This window comes from Coregonus clupeaformis, chromosome 6 (assembly GCF_020615455.1).
Source record: "Coregonus clupeaformis isolate EN_2021a chromosome 6, ASM2061545v1, whole genome shotgun sequence".
In the NCBI taxonomy this organism is placed as follows: Eukaryota; Metazoa; Chordata; class Actinopteri; order Salmoniformes; family Salmonidae; genus Coregonus; species Coregonus clupeaformis.
Window position 1 is genome coordinate 36,983,721 of NC_059197.1, and position 24,755 is coordinate 37,008,475.

Consider the following 24,755-nt stretch of genomic DNA (forward strand, 5'->3'; position numbering starts at 1 on the left):
CAGTGTGCATTTACAGGTGATGTTAGCACTTGTTATGATCATTTTTCACTTGCTTTTTTCAGGTGTCAAATGTCATTTTTAGACGTGCTCATTACACCTGTTTGGTATGCATTTACAGGTGATTAGAACGCTTGTTATGGTCACTTGTACACGTGTTCATTACACCTGTTTAGTGTGCATTTACAGGTGATTAGAACGCTTGTTATGGTCATTTTTACATGTGTTCTTTACACCTGTCCAGTATGAAACGCCGATCAGGTCATAAAGCACGTGGTCAAAATGCGAACTTTTTAATGCTACGTGTGTAAAGTAAGCAGGTGCAGGTGCTAAATTAACGCATTCACGTGTTAAGTTAACGTGTTCACCCGTTAAGTCAACACTTTCACGCGCTAAGTTAATGCCTACACGCGTCAAATAAGCGCGTGCAAATATGCTTGCAGGCAGTCCAACGTGCTAAATAAATGGCTGCAAGCGGTCCTTCACACGTCAAATTAACGCTACAGCTGCTAAATATACACCTACACACGCTAACTTAACACATTCTTTAATATGCAAATTTTACCAGCCAATTTCCCTATCTCCTCCTTTCAACCAGATTTCATTAATCGGTGTACAGTCAGTTTGAAGCAACAACACCACAATTGAAGATGTAGAGCAGGAACTTCCTTATCCGCTGCAAACAGACCCTAAATGATGCACTCGGCTTCTGCTCTCCGATAATCCTGGACTTGATGCCCTTCAGTCCATGTTAACAAGGTTGATTATTTTAAAAACTATTATTACTTAATCATAAAGTTGATCAACTAGCTAACACAGAGGACGGATATGTTTATGGCTATGCAGGTATTTTGGAGGCTCAGAAGTAATTTAGGCCTATGTGTCGTTAATATTGTAAGTCTGATTAGGTCAAGGGAGTATTTTATACATTGGGGAAAAAAAGTATTTAGTCAGCCACCAATTGTGCAAGTTCTCCCACTTAAAAAGATGAGAGAGGCCTGTAATTTTCACCATAGGTACACGTCAACTATGACAGACAAAAGAAATCCAGAAAATCACATTGTATGATTTTTAATGAATTTATTTGCAAATTATGGTGGAAAATAAGTATTTGGTCAATAACAAAAGTTTCTCAATACTTTGTTATATACCCTTTGTTGGCAATGACACAGGTCAAACGTTTTCTGTAAGTCTTCACAAGGTTTTCACACACTGTTGCTGGTATTTTGGCCCATTCATCCATGCAGATCTCCTCTAGAGCAGTGATGTTTTGGGGCTGTCGCTGGGCAACACAGACTTTCAACTCCCTCCAAAGATTTTCTATGGGGTTGAGATCTGGAGACTGGCTAGACCACTCCAGGACCTTGAAATGCTTCTTATGAAGCCACTCCTTCGTTGCCCGGGCGGTGTGTTTGGGATCATTGTCATGCTGAAAGAACCAGCCACGTTTCATCTTCAATGCCCTTGCTGATGGAAGGAGGTTTTCACTCAAAATCTCACTATACATGGCCCCATTCATTCTTTCCTTTACACGGATCAGTCGTCCTGGTCCCTTTGCAGAAAAACAGCCCCAAAGCATGATGTTTCCACCCCCATGCTTCACAGTAGGGATGGTGTTCTTTGGATGCAACTCAGCATTCTTTGTCCTCCAAACACGACGAGTTGAGTTTTTACCAAAAAGTTCTATTTTGGTTTCATCTGACCATATGACATTCTCCCAATCCTCTTCTGGATCATCCAAATGCACTCTAGCAAACTTCAGACGGGCCTGGACATGTACTGGCTTAAGCAGGGGGGACACGTCTGGCACTGCAGGATTTGAGTCCCTGGCGGCGTAGTGTGTTACTGATGGTAGGCTTTGTTACTTTGGTCCCAGCTCTCTGCAGGTCATTCACTAGGTCCCCCCGTGTGGTTCTGGGATTTTTGCTCACCGTTCTTGTGATCATTTTGACCCCACGGGGTGAGATCTTGCGTGGAGCCCCAGATCGAGGGAGATTATCAGTGGTCTTGTATGTCTTCCATTTCCTAATAATTGCTCCCACAGTTGATTTCTTCAAACCAAGCTGCTTACCTATTGCAGATTCAGTCTTCCCAGCCTGGTGCAGGTCTACAATTTTGTTTCTTGTGTCCTTTGACAGCTCTTTGGTCTTGGCCATAGTGGAGTTTGGAGTGTGACTGTTTGAGGTTGTGGACAGGTGTCTTTTATACTGATAACAAGTTCAAACAGGTGCCATTAATACAGGTAACGAGTGGAGGACAGAGGAGCCTCTTAAAGAAGAAGTTACAGGTCTGTGAGAGCCAGAAATCTTGCTTGTTTGTAGGTGACCAAATACTTATTTTCCACCATAATTTGCAAATAAATTCATAAAAAATCCTACAATGTGATTTTCTGGAGAAAAAAAATCTCAATTTGTCTGTCATAGTAAACGTGTACCTATGATGAAAATTACAGGCCTCTCTCATCTTTTTAAGTGGAAGAACTTGCACAATTGGTGGCTGACTAAATACTTTTTTCCCCCACTGTATATATAGCTAGTATATGTAGTATATATGTATTTTTTTTAATGAATGCTGGTATTTAAATGGCTGGATTGGTAAATGAGTTACAAGTTAGCTTGCTAACGTTCCTTAGCCTCAAACCCCAGCCATACTTAGCCGCAGTGAATGGCGCCGTCTTGTGACATATTTACAGCCCTGCTCGAAAAAACATGTCCATTGTTAACTTTTACAGCCACTGAAACATGACATGGCTATGCCTTAAGACTAGCTACATAAAAGTGACTTATTATCGAGGAGTACTGACGTCAAATCTGTTTTTGTATTTTTAGGCAAAACAACAGCTGAAGGTCTAAAACTTCAGGCAGGCTGGCTGGCTAGCTATAATTTCAATGCCACCTGGCCTTATCCGCGCTACAAAGCTCACATAAAGCTAATTTAACCTAGGACAACCCTGTAAAAACTTTGCTAATATCTACAACATATCAGCTTTCAAACAGCACAGATATTACTTTTGAATACCCTTTGAAATATTCATAGAAATTAACAACTTCAGACATAAACCAGGAACGTTAACGTTAGTACTATGGCACTGTTTGAACAGGAATCGCAGTCCCATGGTCTCTATTTTCACAAAACTGTCATTTTGCAGAATGGAAACCATGCAGAGGAGCCTTGAGTGGGCTAGGGGAGGTTGATAAATGTTGCTTCAGCAGATGACCTAATTGAGTATCTCAGTTCATTCAGGAGATTCATACCTCTGGCTGGCATGCACAACAAGGTAAGCAACATTGTAGTGGGTGTGGTTGGGCTTACTGTTGAGCAATCAAACCATGTAATGTTCATAGGCCGTTGATTTTCTTTTACTCTTCGATCTCCTGTTGCCCATTGTATTCGTTCTTGGTCAACATTTCTATTTATGTCTTGGCTTTAAAATCCAATATTATAAAAACATTACTTGGCCACAATTTGTGACAGTTACTATCATTTAAAAGTGTTTTTGGAATGAGGGGGGCGGGCCGTGTCACAATACATTAAATAGCCTAAACACAGTGTTGTATTATTGTTACAGCCAGTTCCGGTTACCGGGCTTCTCGGACTTGGAGAGGAGCTAGAGGTGCACCTTGTTATGCCATCACTCAAGAGCAACTGAGGTTTCTGATGTCCTGTGCTTTCAGTGTGCCTCAGATGGCAGATATTCTACATGTGTCCCGATCGACAGTCAAACATCAGTTGTGCTTGGGAATAATGCTATAAACTACAAAGACTTTAGATGCATGGTTTCCAGTTTCTTACCAATCAAACAATTTAGAATGACTACAATCAAGACAGGACTTAAAAATTACTATGATGATATACATTACCTCATCCCTGGCCATTGTTACTCTTTTTTTCCAGACACTTCAATCTGTCACTTGCACCGTTAGATTCAGACACGTCAGACTTGGCTCTGGATGAAAAGATGGACTTTGTTCATCAACAACTTGTTCATCAACAACTAACAGTTCAGTTTAGCAAGCAATGGCCCTTGATACCATATGTCACTTGTGTGGATAATAATTGTTTTATTGTGTTTCTTCTACTTTTGTGATTTATAGAATGTCTGCATCATGAAATTAATTAACATGCTCATATTGAGGACATACGGAGGTAAAAACAGTTGGAGCAAAGTATTTGTGCCTAAATGTGAACAACAGGAGAGTCTGTCCTCTTGACTCATCAAGATAAACGTGGTTATTTTTCCAATTGAAGTAGATATTGTAATCACACATCTTCCGCTGCAAGAAACAGTCTAGAACAAACCCTTGTTGTAGCCTTTAGAGGGCTAACGGAAGTACTTATAGTTGTGATCCGCGGTAGATTGTTAATTAACATTGTTCCACATTTTGGATGTTAATTTAATATTTGGTCTGCTGCTTTGTTATACAGTGAGGGAAAAAAGTATTTGATCCCCTGCTGATTTTGTACGTTTGCCCACTGACAAAGAAATGATCAGTCTATAATTTTAATGGTAGGTTTATTTGAACAGTGAGAGACAGAATAACAACAAAAAAATCCCGATTTTTTTTTTTGCAATATAAATTGATTTGCATTTTAATGAGGGAAATAAGTATTTGACCCCCTCTCAATCAGAAAGATTTCTGGCTCCCAGGTGTCTTTTATACAGGTAACGAGATTAACATTTTCAGAGGCTCTGGGAGAGGCAGTGCTCTGAGAGGAAGGAGCACGCACAATCAGCGGATTGAGAGACTATGGGGTGAGCTGTGGCGTGGTATGACCAATGTGTGAGAGCGAGGGCATTGTGTATGTGGACAATGAAATGCAACTCTGGGCTCTGCATTATGTGTACCTGCCTAGAATCAATAGAGACTTAACAGAATTCTGCAACCAGTGGAACCATCATGGTTTGAGGGCTGAGATGCATCAGTCCCCTCTGCAAATGTTTGTTAGGGGTTGCCTTGCACAGCAAACACTGCAATACATGACCTGTTTGCTGCCACACCCTCAGAAGTTGAAGGCACAGTACCAACACCAACAGGAGCTTCCGGGACAGGAGACGGCAGTGCTTCCCGGACAGGAGGCGGCGGTGCTTCCGGGACAGGAGACGGCGGTGCTTCCCGGGCAGGAGGCGGCGGTGCTTCCGGGACAGGAGACGGCGGTGCTTCCAGGACAGGAGACGGAGGTGCTTCCGGGACAGGAGACGGCGGTGCTTCCGGGATAGGAGACGGCGGTGCTTCCCGGACAGGAGGCGGAGGTGCTTCCCGGACAGGAGGCGGAGGTGCTTCCGGGACAGGAGACGGCGGTGCTTCCGGGACAGGAGACGGCGGTGCTTCCGGGATAGGAGACGGCTGTGCTTCCGGGACAGGAGACGGCGGTGCTTCCCGGACAGGAGGCGGAGGTGCTTCCGGGACAGGAGACGGCGGTCCTTCTGGGATAGAAGGTGGCGGTGCTTCCGGGACAGGAGACGGCGGTGCTTCCGGGACAGGAGGCGGCAGTGCTTCCGGGACAGGAGACGGCGGTGCTTCCGGGACAGGAGGCGGAGGTGCTTCTGGGACAGGAGACGGCAGTCCTTCTGGGATAGAAGGCGGCGGTCCTTCCGGGACAGGAGACGGCGGTGCTTCCGGGACAGGAGACGGCGGTGCTTCCGGGACAGGAGACCGTTATACAGCAGAAGAGTCTGTTGTAGCCTGACCAGAGAGAGAGTGACTTTCCCACAAAACCAGTTTGTTTTGGACAATGCTCACATGCAACTACTTGTCGAGCAAATTAATCCCCTCGGAGGCTCCAGAGCAGGCCTAGGAATGGACATTCTTCAACAAGTCATATCTTTCCTTGGGTCCTCAAATGTTCAATAACTGTTGTGCATATAATATTTATTTTCCCTCTTGCCAATGCATACAAAATACATCTTGAAAATGTCAACATTGTTGCTTTCTTATTCCATAACTTTTTATAAATGTTTTAATTCAGTCTTTGCTCAGCGCAGGAAATTAGTAACAGTTCAGTGAGCAGTGAAGTCCTATCTAGTATAAAGTATACCCATTCATCAGGCTAACATGGTATGGCGGTAATTGAAAAGCACATTTTCATGAATAGCTGTCTAATGCTGTCTGTTCCGAAATTATCTACATAACTGAAGCTTTTTATTATTTCACTGAGTATCCGTGTATTCTACAGTCAACTCAGACTGACATCTAGTGGACCAAAAAATGAATACCTATTGCAATTTTGATTAGTTACTACCATTAAGTGTTGTGCAAATTTGAAGCTGTATTGTGTAATATAACATATTTGTGTTGTCAGAGGTTGCCTTACACAGTGAAAACGAAACATTTATTTTGTTTTTACCTTAAGACCAGTTGCTTTTACTAAGTTACATCCAAACACGCCAATGTGTGTTGTCCTAACCCATGAAAGACTTAATGAAAACCACTTATGTTCGTCTTTAATATCGCTTTTCATGTTTTTATATATCTCTAAGTATCGTTTTTAATAAATAATACTCAGTATTTCTGACAACCTTAATTAATACCGGAAGTGCAATTTTCCCAAGAGTGGTCCATAGTTTCGTGCAATTATCCACATTTCAACTGACAACTAATGATGGCGGATCGATTCCGAAGACGTATAAGCGAAATGAGAGATCGAATAAATACACAATTTGATCGCTTGCTTGAGGAGACACCACAGGAGCATGGAGAAGATAACCTTGTTGACAGGTAAGGTTATAAACTTTTGAATTAGATTAACTATGACAGTTTTTGTATTTATCAACTTTGATTTTATCAAACCCTAATCGTCTAGAGCTACTAAATAAAATTTATCTGGGTGACTTTTTGGATTTAATGCTTAAACAATCCAATAGTACCAACATCACAAAAACGTCCTGTAGAAAAAAATAATAATAATACCTACGACTGTGAAGCCATTATCGTTAAACCTGCGTAGACTACAGCAATCCAAGTAATGTTTTTATTTTTAGCTGAACTTTGCGTCTACAGAAGATAGGTATACAGAAGATAGCCCTATTTGGTAAAAAACCAAGTCCATATAATGGCAAGAATAGCTCAAATAAGCAAAGAGAAATGACAGTCCACCATTACTTTAAGACATGAAGGTCAGTCAATACAGAACATTTCAAGAACTTTTAAAGTTTCTTCAAGTGTAGTCGCAAAAAACATCAAGCACTATGATGAAACTGGCTCTCATGAGGACCGCAACAGGAATGGAAGACCCAGAGTTACCTCTGCTACAGAGGATAAATTCATTAGAGTTACCAGCCTCAGAAATTGCAGCCCAAATAAATGCTTCACAGAGTTCAAGTCACAGACACATCTCAATATCAACTGTTCAGAGGGGACTGTGTGAATCAGGCCTTCATGGTCGAATTGCTGCAAAGAAACCACTACTAAAGGACACCAATAATAAGAAGAGACCTGCTTGGGTCAAGAAACACGAGCAATGGACATTAGACCGGTAGAAATTTGGCCTTAAGATTTTTGGTTCCAACAGCCGTGGCTTTGTGAGACACGGTGTGGGTGAACGGATGATCTCCACATGTGTATTTCTCACCGTAAAGCATGGAGGAGGAGGTGTTATTGTGTGGGGGTGCTTTGCTGGTGACACTGTCTGTGATTTATTTAGAATTCAGGGCACACTTAACCAGCATGGCTACCACAGCATTCTGCAGCGATACGCCATCCCATCTGGTTTGGGCTTAGTGGGACTATCATTTGTTTTTCAACAGGAAAATATTTTATCAATCACAGAAGTAGCAGAAACACAATAAAACAATTATTATCCACATGAGTGACATATGGTATCAAGGGCCTTTGCTTGCTAAACTGAACTGTTAATTAACAAGTTGTTGATGAACAATTTGAGATGTTACAATGTACAACTTCTCACCAGTGATATAGATAATTGTGTCTATCACAAAGATACATCTACCTTATCAGTTTGTGGTTTCCATCAAGGTGTCATAATGAGTTTGGTCCAGCAACACGGTATGACCTTCTATGCAGCCTCTGCGACATGGCTCTGAGGGCAGCCGCCCTCGGGTTAACACAAAGCACTCTGAGTCTCTGCACCTGGATTCCCAATGCCCTTAATTGTGCTCGAACAGCCTCCGGTCCAAGTTTGTTGTTCCCAGCCACCAAGTCCTTAATCTTTTGATCCAGAGCCAAGTCTGACATGTCAGAATATAATGGTGCATGTGACTGATTGAAGTGTCTGGGGAAAAAAAGATTAACAATGGCCAGGGATGAGGTAATGTATATCATCATAGTAATTTTTAAGTCCTGTCTTGATTGTAGTCATTCTAAATTGTTTGATTGGTAAGAAACTGGAAACCATGCATCTAAAGTCTTTGTAGTTTATAGCATTATTCCCAAGCACAACTGACGTTTGACTGTCGATCGGGACACATGTAGAATATCTGCCATCTGAGGCACACTGAAAGCACAGGACATCAGAAACCTCAGTTGCTCTTGAGTGATGGCATAACAAGGTGCACCTCTAGTTCCTCTTTAAGTCTGAGAAGCCCGGTAACTGGAACTGGCTGTAACAATAATACAACACTGTGTTTAGGCTATTTAATGTATTGTGACACCGCCCGCCCCCCTCATTCCAAAAACACTTTTAAATGATAGTAACTGTCACAAATTGTGGCCAAGTAATGTTTTTATTATATTGGATTTTAAAGCCAAGACATAAATAGAAATGTTGACCAAGAACAAATATAATGGGCAGCAGGAGATCGAAGAGTGAAAGAAAATCAACGGCCTATGAACATGACCTGGTATTGATTGCTCAACAGTAAGCCCAACCACACCCACTACAATACTGCTTACCTTGTTGTGCATGCCAGCCAGAGGTACGAATCTCCTGAATGAACTGAGATACTCAATTAGATCATCTGCTGAAGCAACATTTATCAACCTCCCCCTAGCCCACTCAAGGCTCCTCTGCATGGTTTCCATTCTGCAGGATGACAGTTTTGTGAAAATAGAGACCATGGGACTGCGATTCCTGTTCAAACAGTGCCATAGTACTAACGTTAACGTTCCTGGTTTATATCTGAAGTTGTTCATTTCTATGAATATTTCAAAGGATATTCAAAAGTAATATCTGTGCTGTTTGAAAGCTGATATGTTGTAGATATTAGCAACGTTTTCACAGGGTTGTCCTAGGTCAAATTAGGTGTAGTAAACACATGTAAAAATGACCATAACAAGCGTTCGTTAAACCTGTAAATGCACACTAAACAGGTGTAATGAACACGTGTAAAAATGACCATAACAAGCATTCATTACACCTGTAAATGCACACTAAACAGGTGTAACGAACACGTGTAAAAATGACATTTGACACTTGAAATAAGCAAGTGAAAAATGATAATTACAAGTGTTAAGACGTCTTCCGGGTAAGACAATTTGAACCTTTTGGCTTTCCATTTCGTTGGTGGCGGGTGTGTGCTTGTTTGCAGACTTTTTGTTGTACAGCTTTGCCAGTGCTACTGATCGTAATGGTGGCGCTTGGCTTGCACATGCAAATTCAGCACACACAACATTCTATAACGGAATTGTTTTATTTGACGTGTAAAATTAAAAGCTTATTTGACGCGTCAAATAGTTTTATTTGACATGTATATTTTTTTAGATGCAAAGACCCAACCGGCGTTCCATACAAGTGTCGTGTTCGTCATTTCTGAAGTAGGGAGGAGGGGGGCATTTTATTTATACCTAATCCTTAGTTATTTTATATTTCTTTCCAATTTCTTGCTTTTGATATTATTTTAAATCAAGCATGGTAAAATATATATTCGAATAATTCGACCTGTAATTTGATTTATTTCCATAGCTAGGACGACTCAATCGCGCACCCCTTGAAATCATGTGGTACGTTCCATAGCTCTCTGTTGCCCCGGAAGAAAGCAGTTTGCTTTTACCACTTGGAAAGTGATCAGCTCACTAGATTGCAACCGTAAAAGTACATGATCTACTCGCATAAAAAGAAACACAACTCTTGGAATCCAAGGTTTGCATAAAATATTCACATAATTTTTTATATCAAAAACGGTGTTGTAACTGGTGGATGAACTGACGTAACCCTGTGGCAAATATTTAGCTTGCTAGCCAACAACGGCTAAATACGTTTTCTGACTTCTGAGAAACTAATTTAGCTAGCATTCTAGCTAATCGTTTCCATTGTTTTGGTCGAATTCGATTGATCTCTGTACCCCATGTATTCTAGGTAGCTAGACATGGTAGTTAAATTCAGCTTGTTTTGCTGGTATTCGACTGTTGGCTTTTGAACATCATGACAGAACTAACCTGCGAACTGGCTAACTAAAGTAGCTGGATGTTAGCTACACGCGTTAGTTGGCTTGCTAGCGAACTAATTAGCTTACATTTTTAGCTAACTAACTAGCTAGCTATGTCTTAATCTTGATAACAACAAAGAAGCAAAGCCCCACTAGTCGTGGGGGTATTGTTGTAATCTTTATGCACGGGGGTATTGTTGTAATCTTTATGCATGGGGGTATTGTTGTAATCTTTATGCGTGGGGGTATTGTTGTAATCTTTATGCGTGGGGGTATTGTTGTAGTCTTTATGCATGGGGATATTATTGTAATCTTTATGCATGGGGGTATTGTTGTAATCTTTATGCATGGAGATATTGTTGTAATCTTTATGCATGGGGGTATTATTGTAATCTATGCATGGGGGGTATTGTTGTAATCTTTATGCATGGGGGTATTGTTGTAATCTTTATGCATGGGGGTATTATTGTAATCTTTATGCATGGGGGTATTATTGTAATCTTTATGCATGGGCGTATTATTGTAATCTTTATGCATGTGGGTATTGTTGGAATCTTTATGCATGGGGATGTTGTTGTAATCTTTATGCATGGGGATATTGTTGTAATCGTTATGCATGGGGGTATTGTTTAAATCGTTATGCATGGAGGTATTTTTGTAATCGTTATGCAGATAAAGTTAGTTACTTTTGTGGTTTAGATTATTAATCACATGTATAGATTCAGCCAGATCAAGATAATAATATTGCTTGTTTCACTTAGCTAGCTAGGTAATTGATTGCCAAGTAACGTCGTTCCGGTAATTTGACATTTTAAACTGCATCGTTGGGAATGGTTCGTAAGCAAGCATTTCGCTGTAAAGTCTACATCAGTTGTATTCAGCTCGTGTGATAAATGAAATTTGATTTGGATAATCAATGCATGTTAGCCTTTGCTTTGGCTTTGCAATCGCAGTTAAGTTGCCTAGCCGCTAGCTAACGTTAGTACTCGCTAGACCTATCAAACGAAATCTTGTCAATATTTGTTTAATTGGATTTGATTACAACCGTTCTTCGGTACTTTGGCAATGTACTATAGTTAATATTTAGACAAGCTATCTAGCTAGTTACCAGGTACCATGGGTTTATGAATGCTTCTCTCCATTCTGCATTACGGTGACGCAGTTATTCTGACCAGTGTTTAACGTTAGCTTGCACCTACAACAATAATTGGGAGAAACTCCTGCATGTGTGTCGATGCATATCGTTATTTGTTGTAGTTCTGTGTACGTGAACTGGGTAGCTAGCTAGGTAACTAACGTTGGCTAGTAGAGTAGCGATCATTGATGTGTCTGCTGTCTGTACATTAAAGCATCCGGTAGAAATGTAACGTTGGCCAACTAGATGATCAAAGTAATTTGGATGAAATCTGGCCACTAGCGCTGATTCTACAGTAGCCAGCTAATTCACGTTTGTTTATCAGCTTCCAAAAGAAAGGTCCACATAGGTCTCGAGAACCCAAGGGGGGTATACCCATCTACCCAGTGGTGTAGTGGGGCTATATGCAGTGTGCCCACTTTTTTTTCAGTTGCATAATTTTTCCCCCCCCAGACCTAAAAAATTGTCTCCTGATGTGGTTTAAGCATTGTTGTGGATTTAGAGCATCCAATTTTGGCTGGTCAGCTCTCCCTTAGAGCTTTGTCACACACCCAGCATTGTGGCACCCTGGGAGTGCAGAACCTGAAAGCATGTCAGGAAATTAGAGTATACCCACTTCTTCAGGCAGCACTACACCATTGCAGCTACTGTCTATTGAATGGGCTAAGGTCCACATAACTTATTGACCAGATAGCAGCTAGCCAAGTAACGATGCATGCATTGGATGAGATCTGTTTGTTTAGGCTAGCTAATTTATGCAATATACAGCCAATTGGCTAACATTAAACATGGGAGTTATCTGATCTGTGGTTTATGCCTTGTCTGGCGCACAACCACAAAAACCACTTACACAAGACGAAGATAGCTTGCCAGTATATTAGCTACTATGTCATCTCCCCTCTCCCTCCTGCTCTCTCTCTGTCTGTTGCTGTAGGATAGTACACAGTGTTCGGACTGGCTGAGGAGGCAGACCTACAGACGGTATCACAGACGCTGGACAGATTTGTAAATGAGTGAAGCTAGTTGAGCCACTGCCAGAGCAGGGGCATTCTGAGAGTTGATTAGCTATGTGATGTGACCATACTGTCTTGTCTCTCACTGTAAACTGTGTTTTTATTATAGAATCTTATAGATTTGAATGGACAAGGAGACCAGAAATACATAGGTACTTCTCCTATATACTATCTGTAAATAGTATACTGTTTATGGTATGGCTCTCGGCTGGGTGAGCTGACAGATTCAGTGTGTGTGTGTGTGTGGACCCAGCCCAGCTAGTTAACCCGTGTGGAGACGCCGCGATGCCTGTGAAGAAGAAGAGGAAGTCTTCAGGGTCAGATGACCCGGGACTCAGGAAGTGTAAAATCACCTGGTGAGGAACCACTCCTCACCCACTACCCTTCACCCCTGCTCCTCACCCACCATCCCCGCCCTCCTTCTCCTCACCACCCCTCACCCACCACCCCTGTTCCCCTGCTCCTCACCTCACTTCTCCGACCATCCTCCACTATTGGATGTTTGGTCTTTTCCCTCCCCCCAGATACTGCTGTGTTTAGAGCTGTAGTGGAACTCTGCCTCACCCAACCCTTCTACTGTAGACCCTTCGTCTCCTCACCCATTCCACCGTGTGTGTTGCAGCTGCTGCTTGCTGGCTTTTCTCTGTGCAGTGAGCCTGGCTGCTTGACTAAAGGAACTCAACACTCAGCACATATTTGTCCCCTTATGCAACACAGACCTCAGTCAGTCCACAGGAAAGGAGAGGGGGAGGAGTGTGTGTGACACTGAATATCCTGAGAACTCCTCTCATGCATGTGTCCGAGTCTGTTTAGTGACTATGTTCTATCCTGTGTTGTAGTTTCTGTGTTCTATCCTGTGTTGTAGTTTCTGACTGTGTTCTATCCTGTATGTTGTAGTTTCTGACTGTTCTATCCTGTATGTTGTAGTTTCTGACTGTTCTATCCTGTGTTGTAGTTTCTGACTGTGTTCTATCCTGTGTTGTAGTTTCTGACTGTGTTCTATCCTGTATGTTGTAGTTTCTGACTGTTCTATCCTGTGTTGTAGTTTCTGCAGACCCCAGGCTCCAGGCCGGTTGATCAGCCCAGAGGACCAGTTCTCCAATAAGAAATGTCTGGCCTGGTTCTACGAGTACACAGGTACAGTGCCTTCAGAAAGTATTCATACCCCTTGACTTATTTCTCACCCATCGACACACAATACCCCATAATGACAAAGTGAAAACATGTTTTTAGAAATATTATCAAATTTACTGAAAATGAAATACAGAAATATCTGACTTACATAAGTATTCACACCCCTGAGTCAATACATGTTAGAATCACCTTTGGCAGTGATTACAGCTCTGAGCAATGTTCCCTCAAAAAATGTTCGGCACTGAGCAAATTTCTGGTCTGCTGTGCGCAAACTTGAATGTTGTGAAAATTCTGTGCAACTTGTGGCACGCGTTTACGTGGAACACTGAGGCTGTACCTACTTTAAGTTAGTTATAACGGTGGCCAAGTAGGCTACTGTGGCTATTTGATCATAATGTAGGCCTATCAGCGTGGCATACCATAAAAAACAATGGAGAAAATGTATCCCATAACATTTTAGCATGGAATAGCTGTTCTATCATTCAGCCTACAGTAGCAGCCAATGTGTGGTGTTCAATGTAGACCTACATTCCATGAGACTTTTGAAAAAAACATTTAGGGATTGAGATTAACCTGTTTATCCACTTGTCCTTCAGACAAGGAGGTGACTGAAAATGTTGTGGTGTTTGATGCAAGAATCCACTTTACAAAATAAAATTCATTATTATTCCCTTACCATTATTACAGAGAATCAGACAAATTATGCTACCCTCTGCCTATTGGCTACTTAGCTTATTCAAGCCTCTCTCAAAATACAACACTGCCCCTTAAAGACAGAAAAAAAGCTCTTTACCTGACTTACTTTTCAAAGATGGCTAGAAATGCACCTGTTTTGTGCTCTTGTAGGAAGCAACCACTCCCCCATTGCTGACTAGAAACTAACTATAACTGGGCTAATAACTTACTTACTAGCAAACAATATGAACAAATGTACACACCTGGCTATATGCAGCTCTTGCTTTGATCTCAAAACAAGTACATCTACTCGCGACCACTCATGCTGTAAAGTATGGGCCTGAGTCATGCCTGTCAATGCAATAGAATCCTACTCCAATGTGCTCTGCCTACAAGAAAATGTATTGCGTAGTTCGTTTTGTTTCGGTATGTTGTATTGAAAGGGGATAATATTGTGTTGATTCGATGACAATTCGCACAGTAGAGGGAAATTGGCTGTGAATCTTTCAGGGTAAGTCTATAAGAGCTTTGCATACCTGGAATGTACAATATTTGCACATTATTCTATAAAAATAAAAAAAATCTTCAAGCTCTGTTAAGTTGATTGTTGATCATTGCTAGACAGCCATTTTCAAGTCTTGCCATAGATTTTCAAGCCAATTTAAGTCAAAACTCGAACTCGGCCACTCAAGAACATTCAATGTCATCTTGGTAAGCAACTCCAGTGTATATTTGGTATTGTGTTTTAGGTTATTGTCCTGCTGAAAGGTGAATTTGTCTCTCAGTGTCTGTTGGAAAGCAGACTGAACCAGATTTTCCTCTAGGATTTTGCCTGTGCTTAGCTCTATTCAGTTTATTTTTATCCTAAAAAACTCCCTATTGCTTGCTGATGACAAGCATACTCATAACATGATGCAGCCACCACCATGCTTGAAAATATGAAGAGTGGTACTCAGTGATGTGTTGTGTTGGATTTGCCCCAAACATAATGGTTTGTTTTCAGGACATAGTTTATTTATTTGCCTAATTCTTTGCCATTTTACTTTAGTACCTTATTGCAAACAGGATGCATGTTTTGGAATCTTTTTTATTCTGTACAGGTTTCCTTCTTTTTACTCTGCCATTTAGGTTAGTATTGTGGAGTAACTACGATGATGTTGATCCATCCTCAGTTTTCTCCTATCACAGGCATTAAACTGTAACTGTTTTAAAGTCACCATGGTGAAATCCCTGAGCAGCTTCCTTCCTCTCCGGCAATTGAGTTAGGAAGGACGCCTTTTTCTTCATTCTGGCCCCCCGTGGGAATCGAACCCACAACCCTGACGTTGCAAACGCCATGCTCTACCAACTGAGCTACACGGGACTAATTCAGGCTGTTACACAACAAAATGTGGAAAAAGTCAAGGGGTGTGATACTTTCTGAAGGCACTGTATGTCATATCATGATGATCATAGATACAAAAAATAAGATGGCCTATTAACTTTGATACACACTCTGATAGAACTCTTTAAGTCGCAAGGAAAGCTGAAGTTGATTATTGTTCACCAAGTATTGAGTCATTTATACAATTTTTGTGTGTGTGTGTGCCAGGTCCAGATGAGGTGTTGGGTCCAGAGGGGATGGAGAAGTTCTGTGAAGACATTGGAGTGGAACCAGAAAACGTTAGTCTTCCTCTCCTCTTTTCTCTTCATCCACCCACCCATCGTTGATAATTATGATGTATGTTCCCTCTCTTTACCCCCTCTCCTCTCTCCCCCCCTCCTCTCTCCCCCCCTCCTCTCCCCCCCCCTCCTCTCTCCCCTCCTCTCTTTCCCCCCTCCCCCCTCCTCTCTTTCCCCCCTTTCCCCCCTCCTCTCTCTTTCCCCCTCCTCTCTTTCCCCCTTTCCCCCTCCTCTCTTCCCCCCTCTCCCCCTCCTCTCTTTCCCCCCCCTTTCCCCCCCCCTCCTCTCTTTCCCCCTCCTCCTCTCCCCCCTCTCTTTCCCCCCTCCCTCTCCCCCCTCTCTTTCCCCCTCCCCCTCCTCTCTCCCCCCTCCCCCTCTCTCTCCCCCCTCCCTCTCCTCCCTCTTTCCCCCCCCCCTCCTCCCCTCTTTCCCCCCCCCCTCCCCCTCCTCCCTCTTTCCCCCCTCCCCCTCTCTCCCCCCCCCCCCTCCTCCCTCTTTCCCCCCCCTTTCCCCCCTCCTCCCTCTTTCCCCCCCTTCTCCTCCCTCTTTCCCCCCTTTCCCCCTCCTCCCTCTTCCCCCTCCTCTTTCCCCCCTCCTCCCTCTTTCCCCCCTCCTCCCTCTTTCCCCCCTCCTCCCTCTTTCCCCCTCCTCCCTCTTTCCCCCTCCTCCCTCTCCCCCCTCCTCCCTCTTTTCCCCCCCTCCTCCCTCTTTTCCCCCCCCCTCCTCCCTCTTTTCCCCCCCTCCTCCCTCTTTTCCCCCCCCCTCCTCCCTCTTTTCCCCCCTCTTTTCCCCCCCTCCTCCCTCTTTTCCCCCCCCTCCTCCCTCTTTTCCCCCCTCCTCCCTCTTTTCCACCCCTCCTCCCTCTTTTCACCCCTCCTCCCTCTTTTCCACCCCTCTCTCCCTCTTTCCCCTCCTCCCCCCTCTTTCCCCTCCTCCCCCCTCTTTCCCCTCCTCCTCCCTCCCCCTCTCTCTCCTCCCTCCCCACTCTCTTTCCTCCTCTCTCCCCCCTCTCTTTCCCCCCTCCTCCCTCTTTCCCCCCTCCTCCCTCTTTCCCCCCTCCTCCCTCTTTCCCCTCCTTCCCCCCTCTCTCTTTTCCCCTCCCCCTCCTCTCTTTTTCCCCCCTCCTCTCTTTTCCCCCTCCCCCCCTCCTCCTCTCTTTCCCCCTCCCCCTCCTCCTCTCTTTCCCCCTCCCCCCTCCTCCTCTCTTTCCCCCTCCCCCTCCTCCTCTCTTTCCCCCCTCCCCCCTCCTCTCTTTTCCCCCTCCCCCTCCTCCTCTCTTTCCCCCTCCTCCTCTCTTTCCCCCTCCCCCCTCCTCTCTTTCCCCCCCTCCCCCCTCCTCTCTTTTCCCCCTCCCCCTCCTCTCTTTTCCCCCTCCCCCTCCCCCCCTTTTCCCCCTCCCCCTCCCTCTTTTCCCCCTCCCCTCCCCCTTTTTCCCCCTCCCTCCTCTCTTTTCCCCCTCCCCCTCCTCTCTTTTCCCCCTCCCCTCCTCTCTTTTCCCCCTCCTCTCTCTCCCTCCCCTCCCCCTCTCTCTCCCTCCCTCCCCCCTCTCTCCCTCCCTCCCCCTTCCCTCCCCCCTTCTCTCTCCCTCCCCCCTCTCTCCTCCCCCTCTCCCTCCTCCCCTCCTCCCCCTCTCCCTCCTCCTTCCCCCCTCTCCCTCCTCCTCTCCTCTCTCCCCCCCTCTCCCTCCTGCCCCCTCCCCCCTCTGCTCTCCCTCCTGCCCTCCCCCCTCTCTCCCTCCCCCTCTTTCCCTCCCCTCCTCCCCCCTATTTCCCCTCTCCCTCCCCCCTCTCCCCTCCCCCCTCCCCCTCTTTCCCCTCCCCCCCTCCCCCTCTTTCCCCTTCACCTCCCCTCTTTCCCCCTTCACCTCCCCTCTTTCCCCCTTCACCTCTCCTCTTTCCCCCCTTCACCTCTCCTCTCTCTCCCCTTCACCTCTCCTCTCTCTCTTCTCTGTCTCTCTTTCTCTTTTTCAGATAATCATGTTAGTTTTAGCCTGGAAACTTGAAGCGCCAAATATGGGATTTTTCACTAAGGAGGAGTGGCTTAAGGGAATGACTTTACTACAGTGAGTAACCTTGATTTACCACATCACATGTCTATGTTTCTGATGCTTCTGACTCTATAGGTGTGACTGGGAAACCATGTGTGTGTGTTTGTGACACTACACCCCCCTATAGGTGTGACTGCATAGAGAGGTTACAGGGGAAACTAGACTACCTGCGCAATCAGCTCAACGACACGATCATCTTTAAAAACATCTACAGATACGCCTTCGACTTTGCCAGGGTGAGTTCTCTATCACTGGTTCATAGTCAGGAAATTGTTTGACTTCCTGAGAAGAGAGGGTCTGGATGGCAGATGTACTTACATCATCTCTCCCTCTTTATCATCTCTCTTACCCCTCCCTCTGCCTCTCCCCGTTCTCTCCTCCCCTCCTTCCCGTCTCCTCCTCTTCCCCCTCCCTCCCCCCTCCCCCAGGATAAGGACCAGAGGAGTCTGGACATGGACACAGCTAAGTCCATGCTAGCGTTGCTACTGGGGAGAACATGGCCACTGTTCCCTGTCTTCAACCAGTTTCTGGAGGTAACACACACCCTATGCTGAACACAGCTGTGTGGTTCCTGTACTGACTCGCTCCTAATATCTCCTTTCTCTTCTCTCTCTGTCCTCCCCCTCTCCTCTACACTCTCCTCTATTCTCTCTGTCCTCCCCCTCTCCTCTACACTCCCCTCCTCCTCCTCTCTCTGTCCTCCCCCTCTCCTCTACACTCTCCTCCTCCTCCTCTTCTCTCTGTCCTCCCCCTCTCCTCTACACTCTCCTCCTCTATTCTCTCTCCTCCCCCTGCAGCAGTCCAAGTACAAGGTGATGAATAAGGACCAATGGTATAACGTCTTGGAGTTCAGTCGTACAGTCAGCACAGACCTCAGTAACTATGACGAGGATGGAGCCTGTGAGTACACACACACACATTTTAAAACACACACTAAAACACACAAAAACACACTAAAAAACACATACACAGTCCCTCTCACACTAACACTACTCTCTCTGCAGGGCCGGTGTTATTGGATGAGTTTGTGGAGTGGCAGAAAGCTCGGCTGGCAGCGTTATAGCGGAGGGGACACTCACCAAACCACAGAAGAGGAGAAAGAGGGAGCAGGAGGAAAGCGAGAGAGCGAAAGAGAGAAGCACACATGAGGATGTTCTGCCTCCGTTTGAAATATACAGAAACGGCACACACACACCTTCCATGGACTGTGCACACAGACACGCATACGGTGTCACGGAGCACACACACTTCCAGTGACGGCCTCTGTGCTTCGTGGGCCAAACAATGAAGTCCTCTCTTTCTCTCTGAAGAGACTTTTTCAGTGTTAATTTAAACAAGTTCAACAAGAAGAAAATAAAACAAACAAAAAGATAAACTAAAGGGAGAACTATTTTTCATATTTCACCAGTGTTAAGATCGACTGGGGATTGTTTCTGTTTCCTTGAAAAAATTTTCCCTTCATTTTTGAGTCTTACCTTGTTTATAGTATGTTTTCAGAACAAGAATAAAGAATGGAATTGTACCAAACCTGCTTCTAAACTCTGATTGGTATAACCAAACATGCTTCTAACCTCTGACTGCTACAACCAAATATACAGGGCTGTGATTGGTACTACCAAATTAATCCTGTTTACCAGACACTTTTGCTCGATGCTCATATGGTCTGGTGGATCAACATGTCAAACATGGCCTTCGTTAAAGGTCCAATGCAGCTGTTTTTATGTCAATTTAAAATCAATTCAGTGTAACAGTTAAGTACCTTACTGTGATTGTTTTAAATTAAAATGCTCAAAAAGAAACAAAAATAACTTAGCAAATAGCAATTTCTCAAGCAAGACTTTTGCTAGGACTGTCTGGGAGTGGTCTGAGTGGGGAGGGGAAAACAATATGTTATTGATCTATTAACAAATGTACTGCCTGGTGATGTCACCAGACAGGCCAAAACTCCATCCCACCAAAACAGGCTGAAATTTCAGGCGGTCTTTTCAAACAGCTCTTACACTTAAAGGGCATCGTAAAAATGTTCACAATTTCACAGTATTATTCCAACCTCAGTATGGAAATATACACTGAGTGTACAAAGCATTAGGAACACCTTCCTAATATGGAGTTGAACCCCCTTTTGCCCTCAGAACAGCCTAAATTTGTCAGGCATGGACTCTACAAGGTGTCGAAAGCGTTCCACAGGGATGGATGCTGGCCCATGTTGACTTCAATACTTCCCACAGTTGTGTCAAGTTGGCTGGATGTCCTTTGGGTGGTGGACTATTCTTGACAAGGGAAACTGTTGAGCGTGAAAAACCCAGCAGTGTTACAGTTCTTGACACTCAAACTGGTGCGCATGGCACCTACTACCATCTTTTGTCTTGCCCATTCACGCTCTGAATGGCACACATTCACAATCAATGTCTCAATTGTCTCAAGGCTTAAAAATCCATCTTTAACCTGTCTCCTTCCCTTCATATAATAATAATAATAATATAATATGCAATTTAGCAGACGCTTTTATCCAAAGCGACTTACAGTCATTTTTACGTATGGGTGGTCCCGGGGATTGAACCCACTACCCTGGCGTTACAAGCGCCATGCTCTACCAATTGAGCTACATAGGACCACAAGTGACATCCATAAGGGATCACAGCTTTCACCTGCATTCGCCTGGTCAGTCTAATGACATGGAAAGAGCAGGCGTTCCCAATGTTTTGTACACTCAGTGTATATAAAACACAGGGAAATCACGTTTTTGACTGCACTGGGCCTTCAACCCAATAGAACACGAAAAGGTCCAGAGCCAATAGCCATCGGCTTTATATTTAATCAATCACCTCCCTCCAAACACTTCCTCCTGTATTGTGTACCTCTAATTTGTGTACCGCTGTCTTGCAGTCTTTGATTTGCTAAGGTCAAATAATTATGACAAACAAACAAAACAAAAAAATGCACTCCTACATAGGCCAGACTATAGTTGTTGTTATCCCAGGCTTATTAGTGCAATGCGCAATCATAACCTGGGGACAAGGTTAGAACTAAATACACTGGGACAAACTTTTAATTAACAACACATCCAAAGTTAAAATTTACTTGTAATGTTTTATTTCCAATTGCTTTTACAAAATAATCATGGAATCTACTGGATTTGATGACAAGTCAAAATCTTAAATGTGTCTGGGAAATTGTGTGTGAGAATTTGTGATTGAGGAAATGTTTTACAATGGAGTGAAATGGCGAGGCACTACCTGTTAAAGTTGTCCAGTAAGAAACACTCATTTTTGTTTTCTGTTTCAAACCATTTTGGTACGATGTCTCTGTATGCCCTATTGAACATGACCCTGATCTTTCTGCTCAGGGGCTGCATCTATCAAGACTAGGAGGGCTGATCTAGAACCAGTTTGCCTTTTAGATCATGATTAAGATTATATGGACAGGTTAGGACCGGATCATTTATCAGCAGCCCTACTCTGAGACGCTTTATGAATACAGGCCCAGATCTTGTCACGTTCCTAGGGGGCGGGGTTTGGGAGGTGACCATAGCGATGCCCCTCCTCATCCTACTGGTACAGACGACTCACACGGCTCCATCTGGCTGGCCGGGGAGGAGAACGCCTCTCTTCTCCCGCTCCTCCTCCCTCCCCCCCTGCCTCTCCTCTCCCCCACTGCCTCTCCTCTCCCCCCTCTCTCGCCCCAACAGAACCTTGTTCTGAATCACTGCTACTATCGCCTCTAGATCCTCCCTCTTCAACCTCTCCCTCGCTCTCTGTCCTTCTCTCCTTACACTCTGTCCTCCCCTCCTTTCCCTCTCTCCCTTTCTTCCTCCCTGTCACTTTCATTCCTCCCCTCCTTTCCCTCTCTCCCTTCCTCACTGTCACTCCTTTCTTCCTCCCCGTCTCCTCCCTGCTCCTCTCTTTTCCATCTGTGCTGTCTCTCACCTTCCTCCCCCCTCCCTCACTTCCTCTCCTCTCCCCTGGTCGCAGCCCTCCAGGTAAGCAGTGTTCTCTTCATGACGTTTGCCCCTGAAGCTTCTGAGGTTTGGCCGGTGGAAATGGGCTGACATTTGTAGTGTATTAAGGATTATGATTTGATAAGGTTTCAAGTGGAACCTGAGAGGATGTTTATTTAGTGTCAGAGGGAATTGTTTTAGTGTGACGCCACATAGGACAGAGAAGGCTGTGTGTTGTAGACAGGGGATTGGACAGTAGAGGGAGCCACCCATATTTTGGGGAAGATTATATATACTGGGTTTAAACGATGAAGAGCAGACATTGCAATTTGGGAACCACTGCTCTCCGGGTGATCTGGACACCTGTACACTTATGCTGAAATCTTGTGATATGAATAAAACTTATGATCAAAGTTCAGTATAAGCGGACTCCTTTGTTACAGCGTTATTAGCAACATTGACTCGACACTACAAAATGGCGTCACGAAAAGGGACGGTCTGCGTCTCTCCTGTGTTCCATTCATGCGCCAAGCTGACTCTCGTTCCGAAGTCATGGCCAGATAAGGGTGAGTTTCTCACCACTTTGGGCATTTGTTAGTTCGAAGGCTATTTGAGTGTGCGCTGGAGAGATGTACCGTTGGGGACCGATGTGTGCTTTGTGTTGCTTTATTGCTGAGAACTGGGGGTCTGGCCTAACCATTATAAATTTGTTTGCACTGGTAGACAGCGCAAAAGGGGGGAGAGTATCTATGGAGTGTCTATAGAGATATGTGGCTTGAATAGGAATTCAAGAACAATCGATGGAAGTGAATAAGGCCAAGATATGTATACAAATTAGGGCATTGCGGATCTGGCAAGACCTCAGGGAGGCGATCTCTAGGATGGGCCGAAAATCCTGATAACGCGTTAGATGTGTTTTAGGTGAGTCTGGGACTGGAGAGTGTTATATACATTCTATTGCAAGTTACTGCTCATCTTATATCTGACGAGGTATATGTTTGATGTAACCTCTCATAGAATATCCATAACTCACGGCAGCATAAAGTTAGGGACAAAGGAAAAGGAATTTAAGGCGCAATGTAGGTTACATTGCTACATGTTACATGCCACATGTTACATACATGCTAATGCTAAATGCAAATGCTAAATGCTAATTATGCTACATGCTAACATGTGACCTTAGAGGGCCATCGCGATGGAATAAAGCCTCTTAAATTATGTTTGTGTGTGTAGAATTTAAGTTCTATGCTTTGTGAGCTCTGTTAAATGTTGTTTGACTATGAGGAGAAAACGGAGTTACAGCGGGACTGTTAACTTTCTGTTTGGCTTGGGGAGAGAGCTGAGAGGGCTCCCTTCCACGGTGAAATCGTATTGGTGAATGTACTGCGCATGCGTGTGATTTTACGACACTAGATTACGACACGTGTGATTTTACGACACTAGATTACGACACGTGTGATTTTACGACACTAGAGTGACGTAGGGGTAAATAGGTCAATCCTCTGTTACACTGTGCTGCGGGGAGACACAGACGGAGGAACAAAGAATTAGACATTTAGAGTCTAAGGGTGTATTCTGGTTGTTACATCGGCTGTTGTTTGAAGATGAAACTGTTTTCTTGAGACCTATTGAATTGATAAATGAGAGAGAGATGTTGACGGATTAAAAATAAAAATAATTAAGTAAATAAATAAAATAAAAATGTTATTGAGCTATTTATGCGATTCCTGAGTTAATTCTTAGAGCGAATGTGAACGGAGGAATATTGAATGGTTGAAGTGACTCAGTGACTGCATAAACTGCTAAATTATTGTCTGTTTCTTTGTCTTTTGTCATATGAGAGACGATAGGAGGAACGAGGAGAGAGAGAGAAAGAGAGGTGCTGACGTGTACATCACGCGACAGGTGTGACGCGACAGAGGATCGAGTCAAAATCAGGCTAGTGCTGTTCTGTTTACAAAACATTCCCCTACAGGATATTTGATGTTATGACAATTTAACAAAGATTTGGCAAAAGACTGATCAATTAAAAATTGCATTTTGGAGTTTTTGTGCATGAGTTGGTTTGATTAGAGTTCTGTTGGAAATCGAGTACTGACATTATTCTGTAAAATTAAGATAATTGGATGCTTATTAAGCAATGGGGTTTATGAGTACTGTAGTGTTGCTGGATTATAGGTATTATACATACTTTTCCTGATTGAAGGTGGTAAGATAGCCACTAATTGATAAATTAGTAAAATAGGAAATAGAAATAAAAAAATATTTTTGATTATTCATAAATGTATTGAGTAATTGTTTAATTGGAAAAAATTAATTTAAAAAAATTAATTATTTTTGAATATTCATATTTTTATTGATTAATTTTTATTATTTAGATTTACAAAAAAACAATGTTTTTTTTTTTTTAGTTTATATTAAAAATTAAAGGGAGGGCACTATAAGCTATATATTCTAAAATAGTAATAAAATAATTCACATTAAAGGAATATAAAAGAGTTGTTACAATGGGGAAAAAGGATATCAGGACTATGAAGGTAATTACACCTGTTGATATAGTACAAAATAGTAATCCTTTAGTTAAAGTATTGCGAGGTTATCCGGCAAATGGAACAAACGTTGGCCTGACATTGAACAACCATAGCTAGTAGAGGGAATCTTAACCCTGACGTCATCAACATGATGAAAGTGGTTGAATAATAGAGAGAGGACAAGCAGAAACGACCATAAAAATGAATCCATCTCCAGAAGTAAGAAAAAACGAGATGTCTGGAAACTAAGAGAAGAATGAGGTTCGGAAAGATGAAGACAAAGATGAAGACTTGGAGATTAAA

General features: G+C 43.6%; 1 protein-coding gene across 5 annotated transcripts; it reads left to right on the forward strand.

Moving 5' to 3' along the window:
* The first annotated feature begins 9,895 nt into the window (after positions 1-9,895).
* On the forward strand, positions 9,896-19,511 carry LOC121567882 (DCN1-like protein 5). 5 transcript variants are annotated; one of them, XM_041878231.2, is made up of 11 exons: positions 9,946-10,032; positions 12,388-12,458; positions 12,576-12,618; positions 12,720-12,822; positions 13,512-13,603; positions 15,867-15,937; positions 17,908-17,999; positions 18,112-18,220; positions 18,413-18,517; positions 18,782-18,884; positions 18,989-19,511. In XM_041878231.2, the coding sequence occupies exons 4-11, from the start codon at positions 12,752-12,754 to the stop codon at positions 19,045-19,047; spliced, it is 702 nt and encodes a 233-aa protein (XP_041734165.1). In that variant the 5' UTR covers positions 9,946-10,032; positions 12,388-12,458; positions 12,576-12,618; positions 12,720-12,751; the 3' UTR covers positions 19,048-19,511. The 5 variants fall into 5 exon arrangements, with proteins under 5 accessions (XP_041734171.1, XP_041734165.1, XP_041734167.1 ...); XM_041878233.2 differs by having other exon boundaries at positions 12,388-12,434; XM_041878234.2 differs by lacking the exon at positions 12,388-12,458.
* Positions 19,512-24,755: the final 5,244 nt, after the last annotated feature.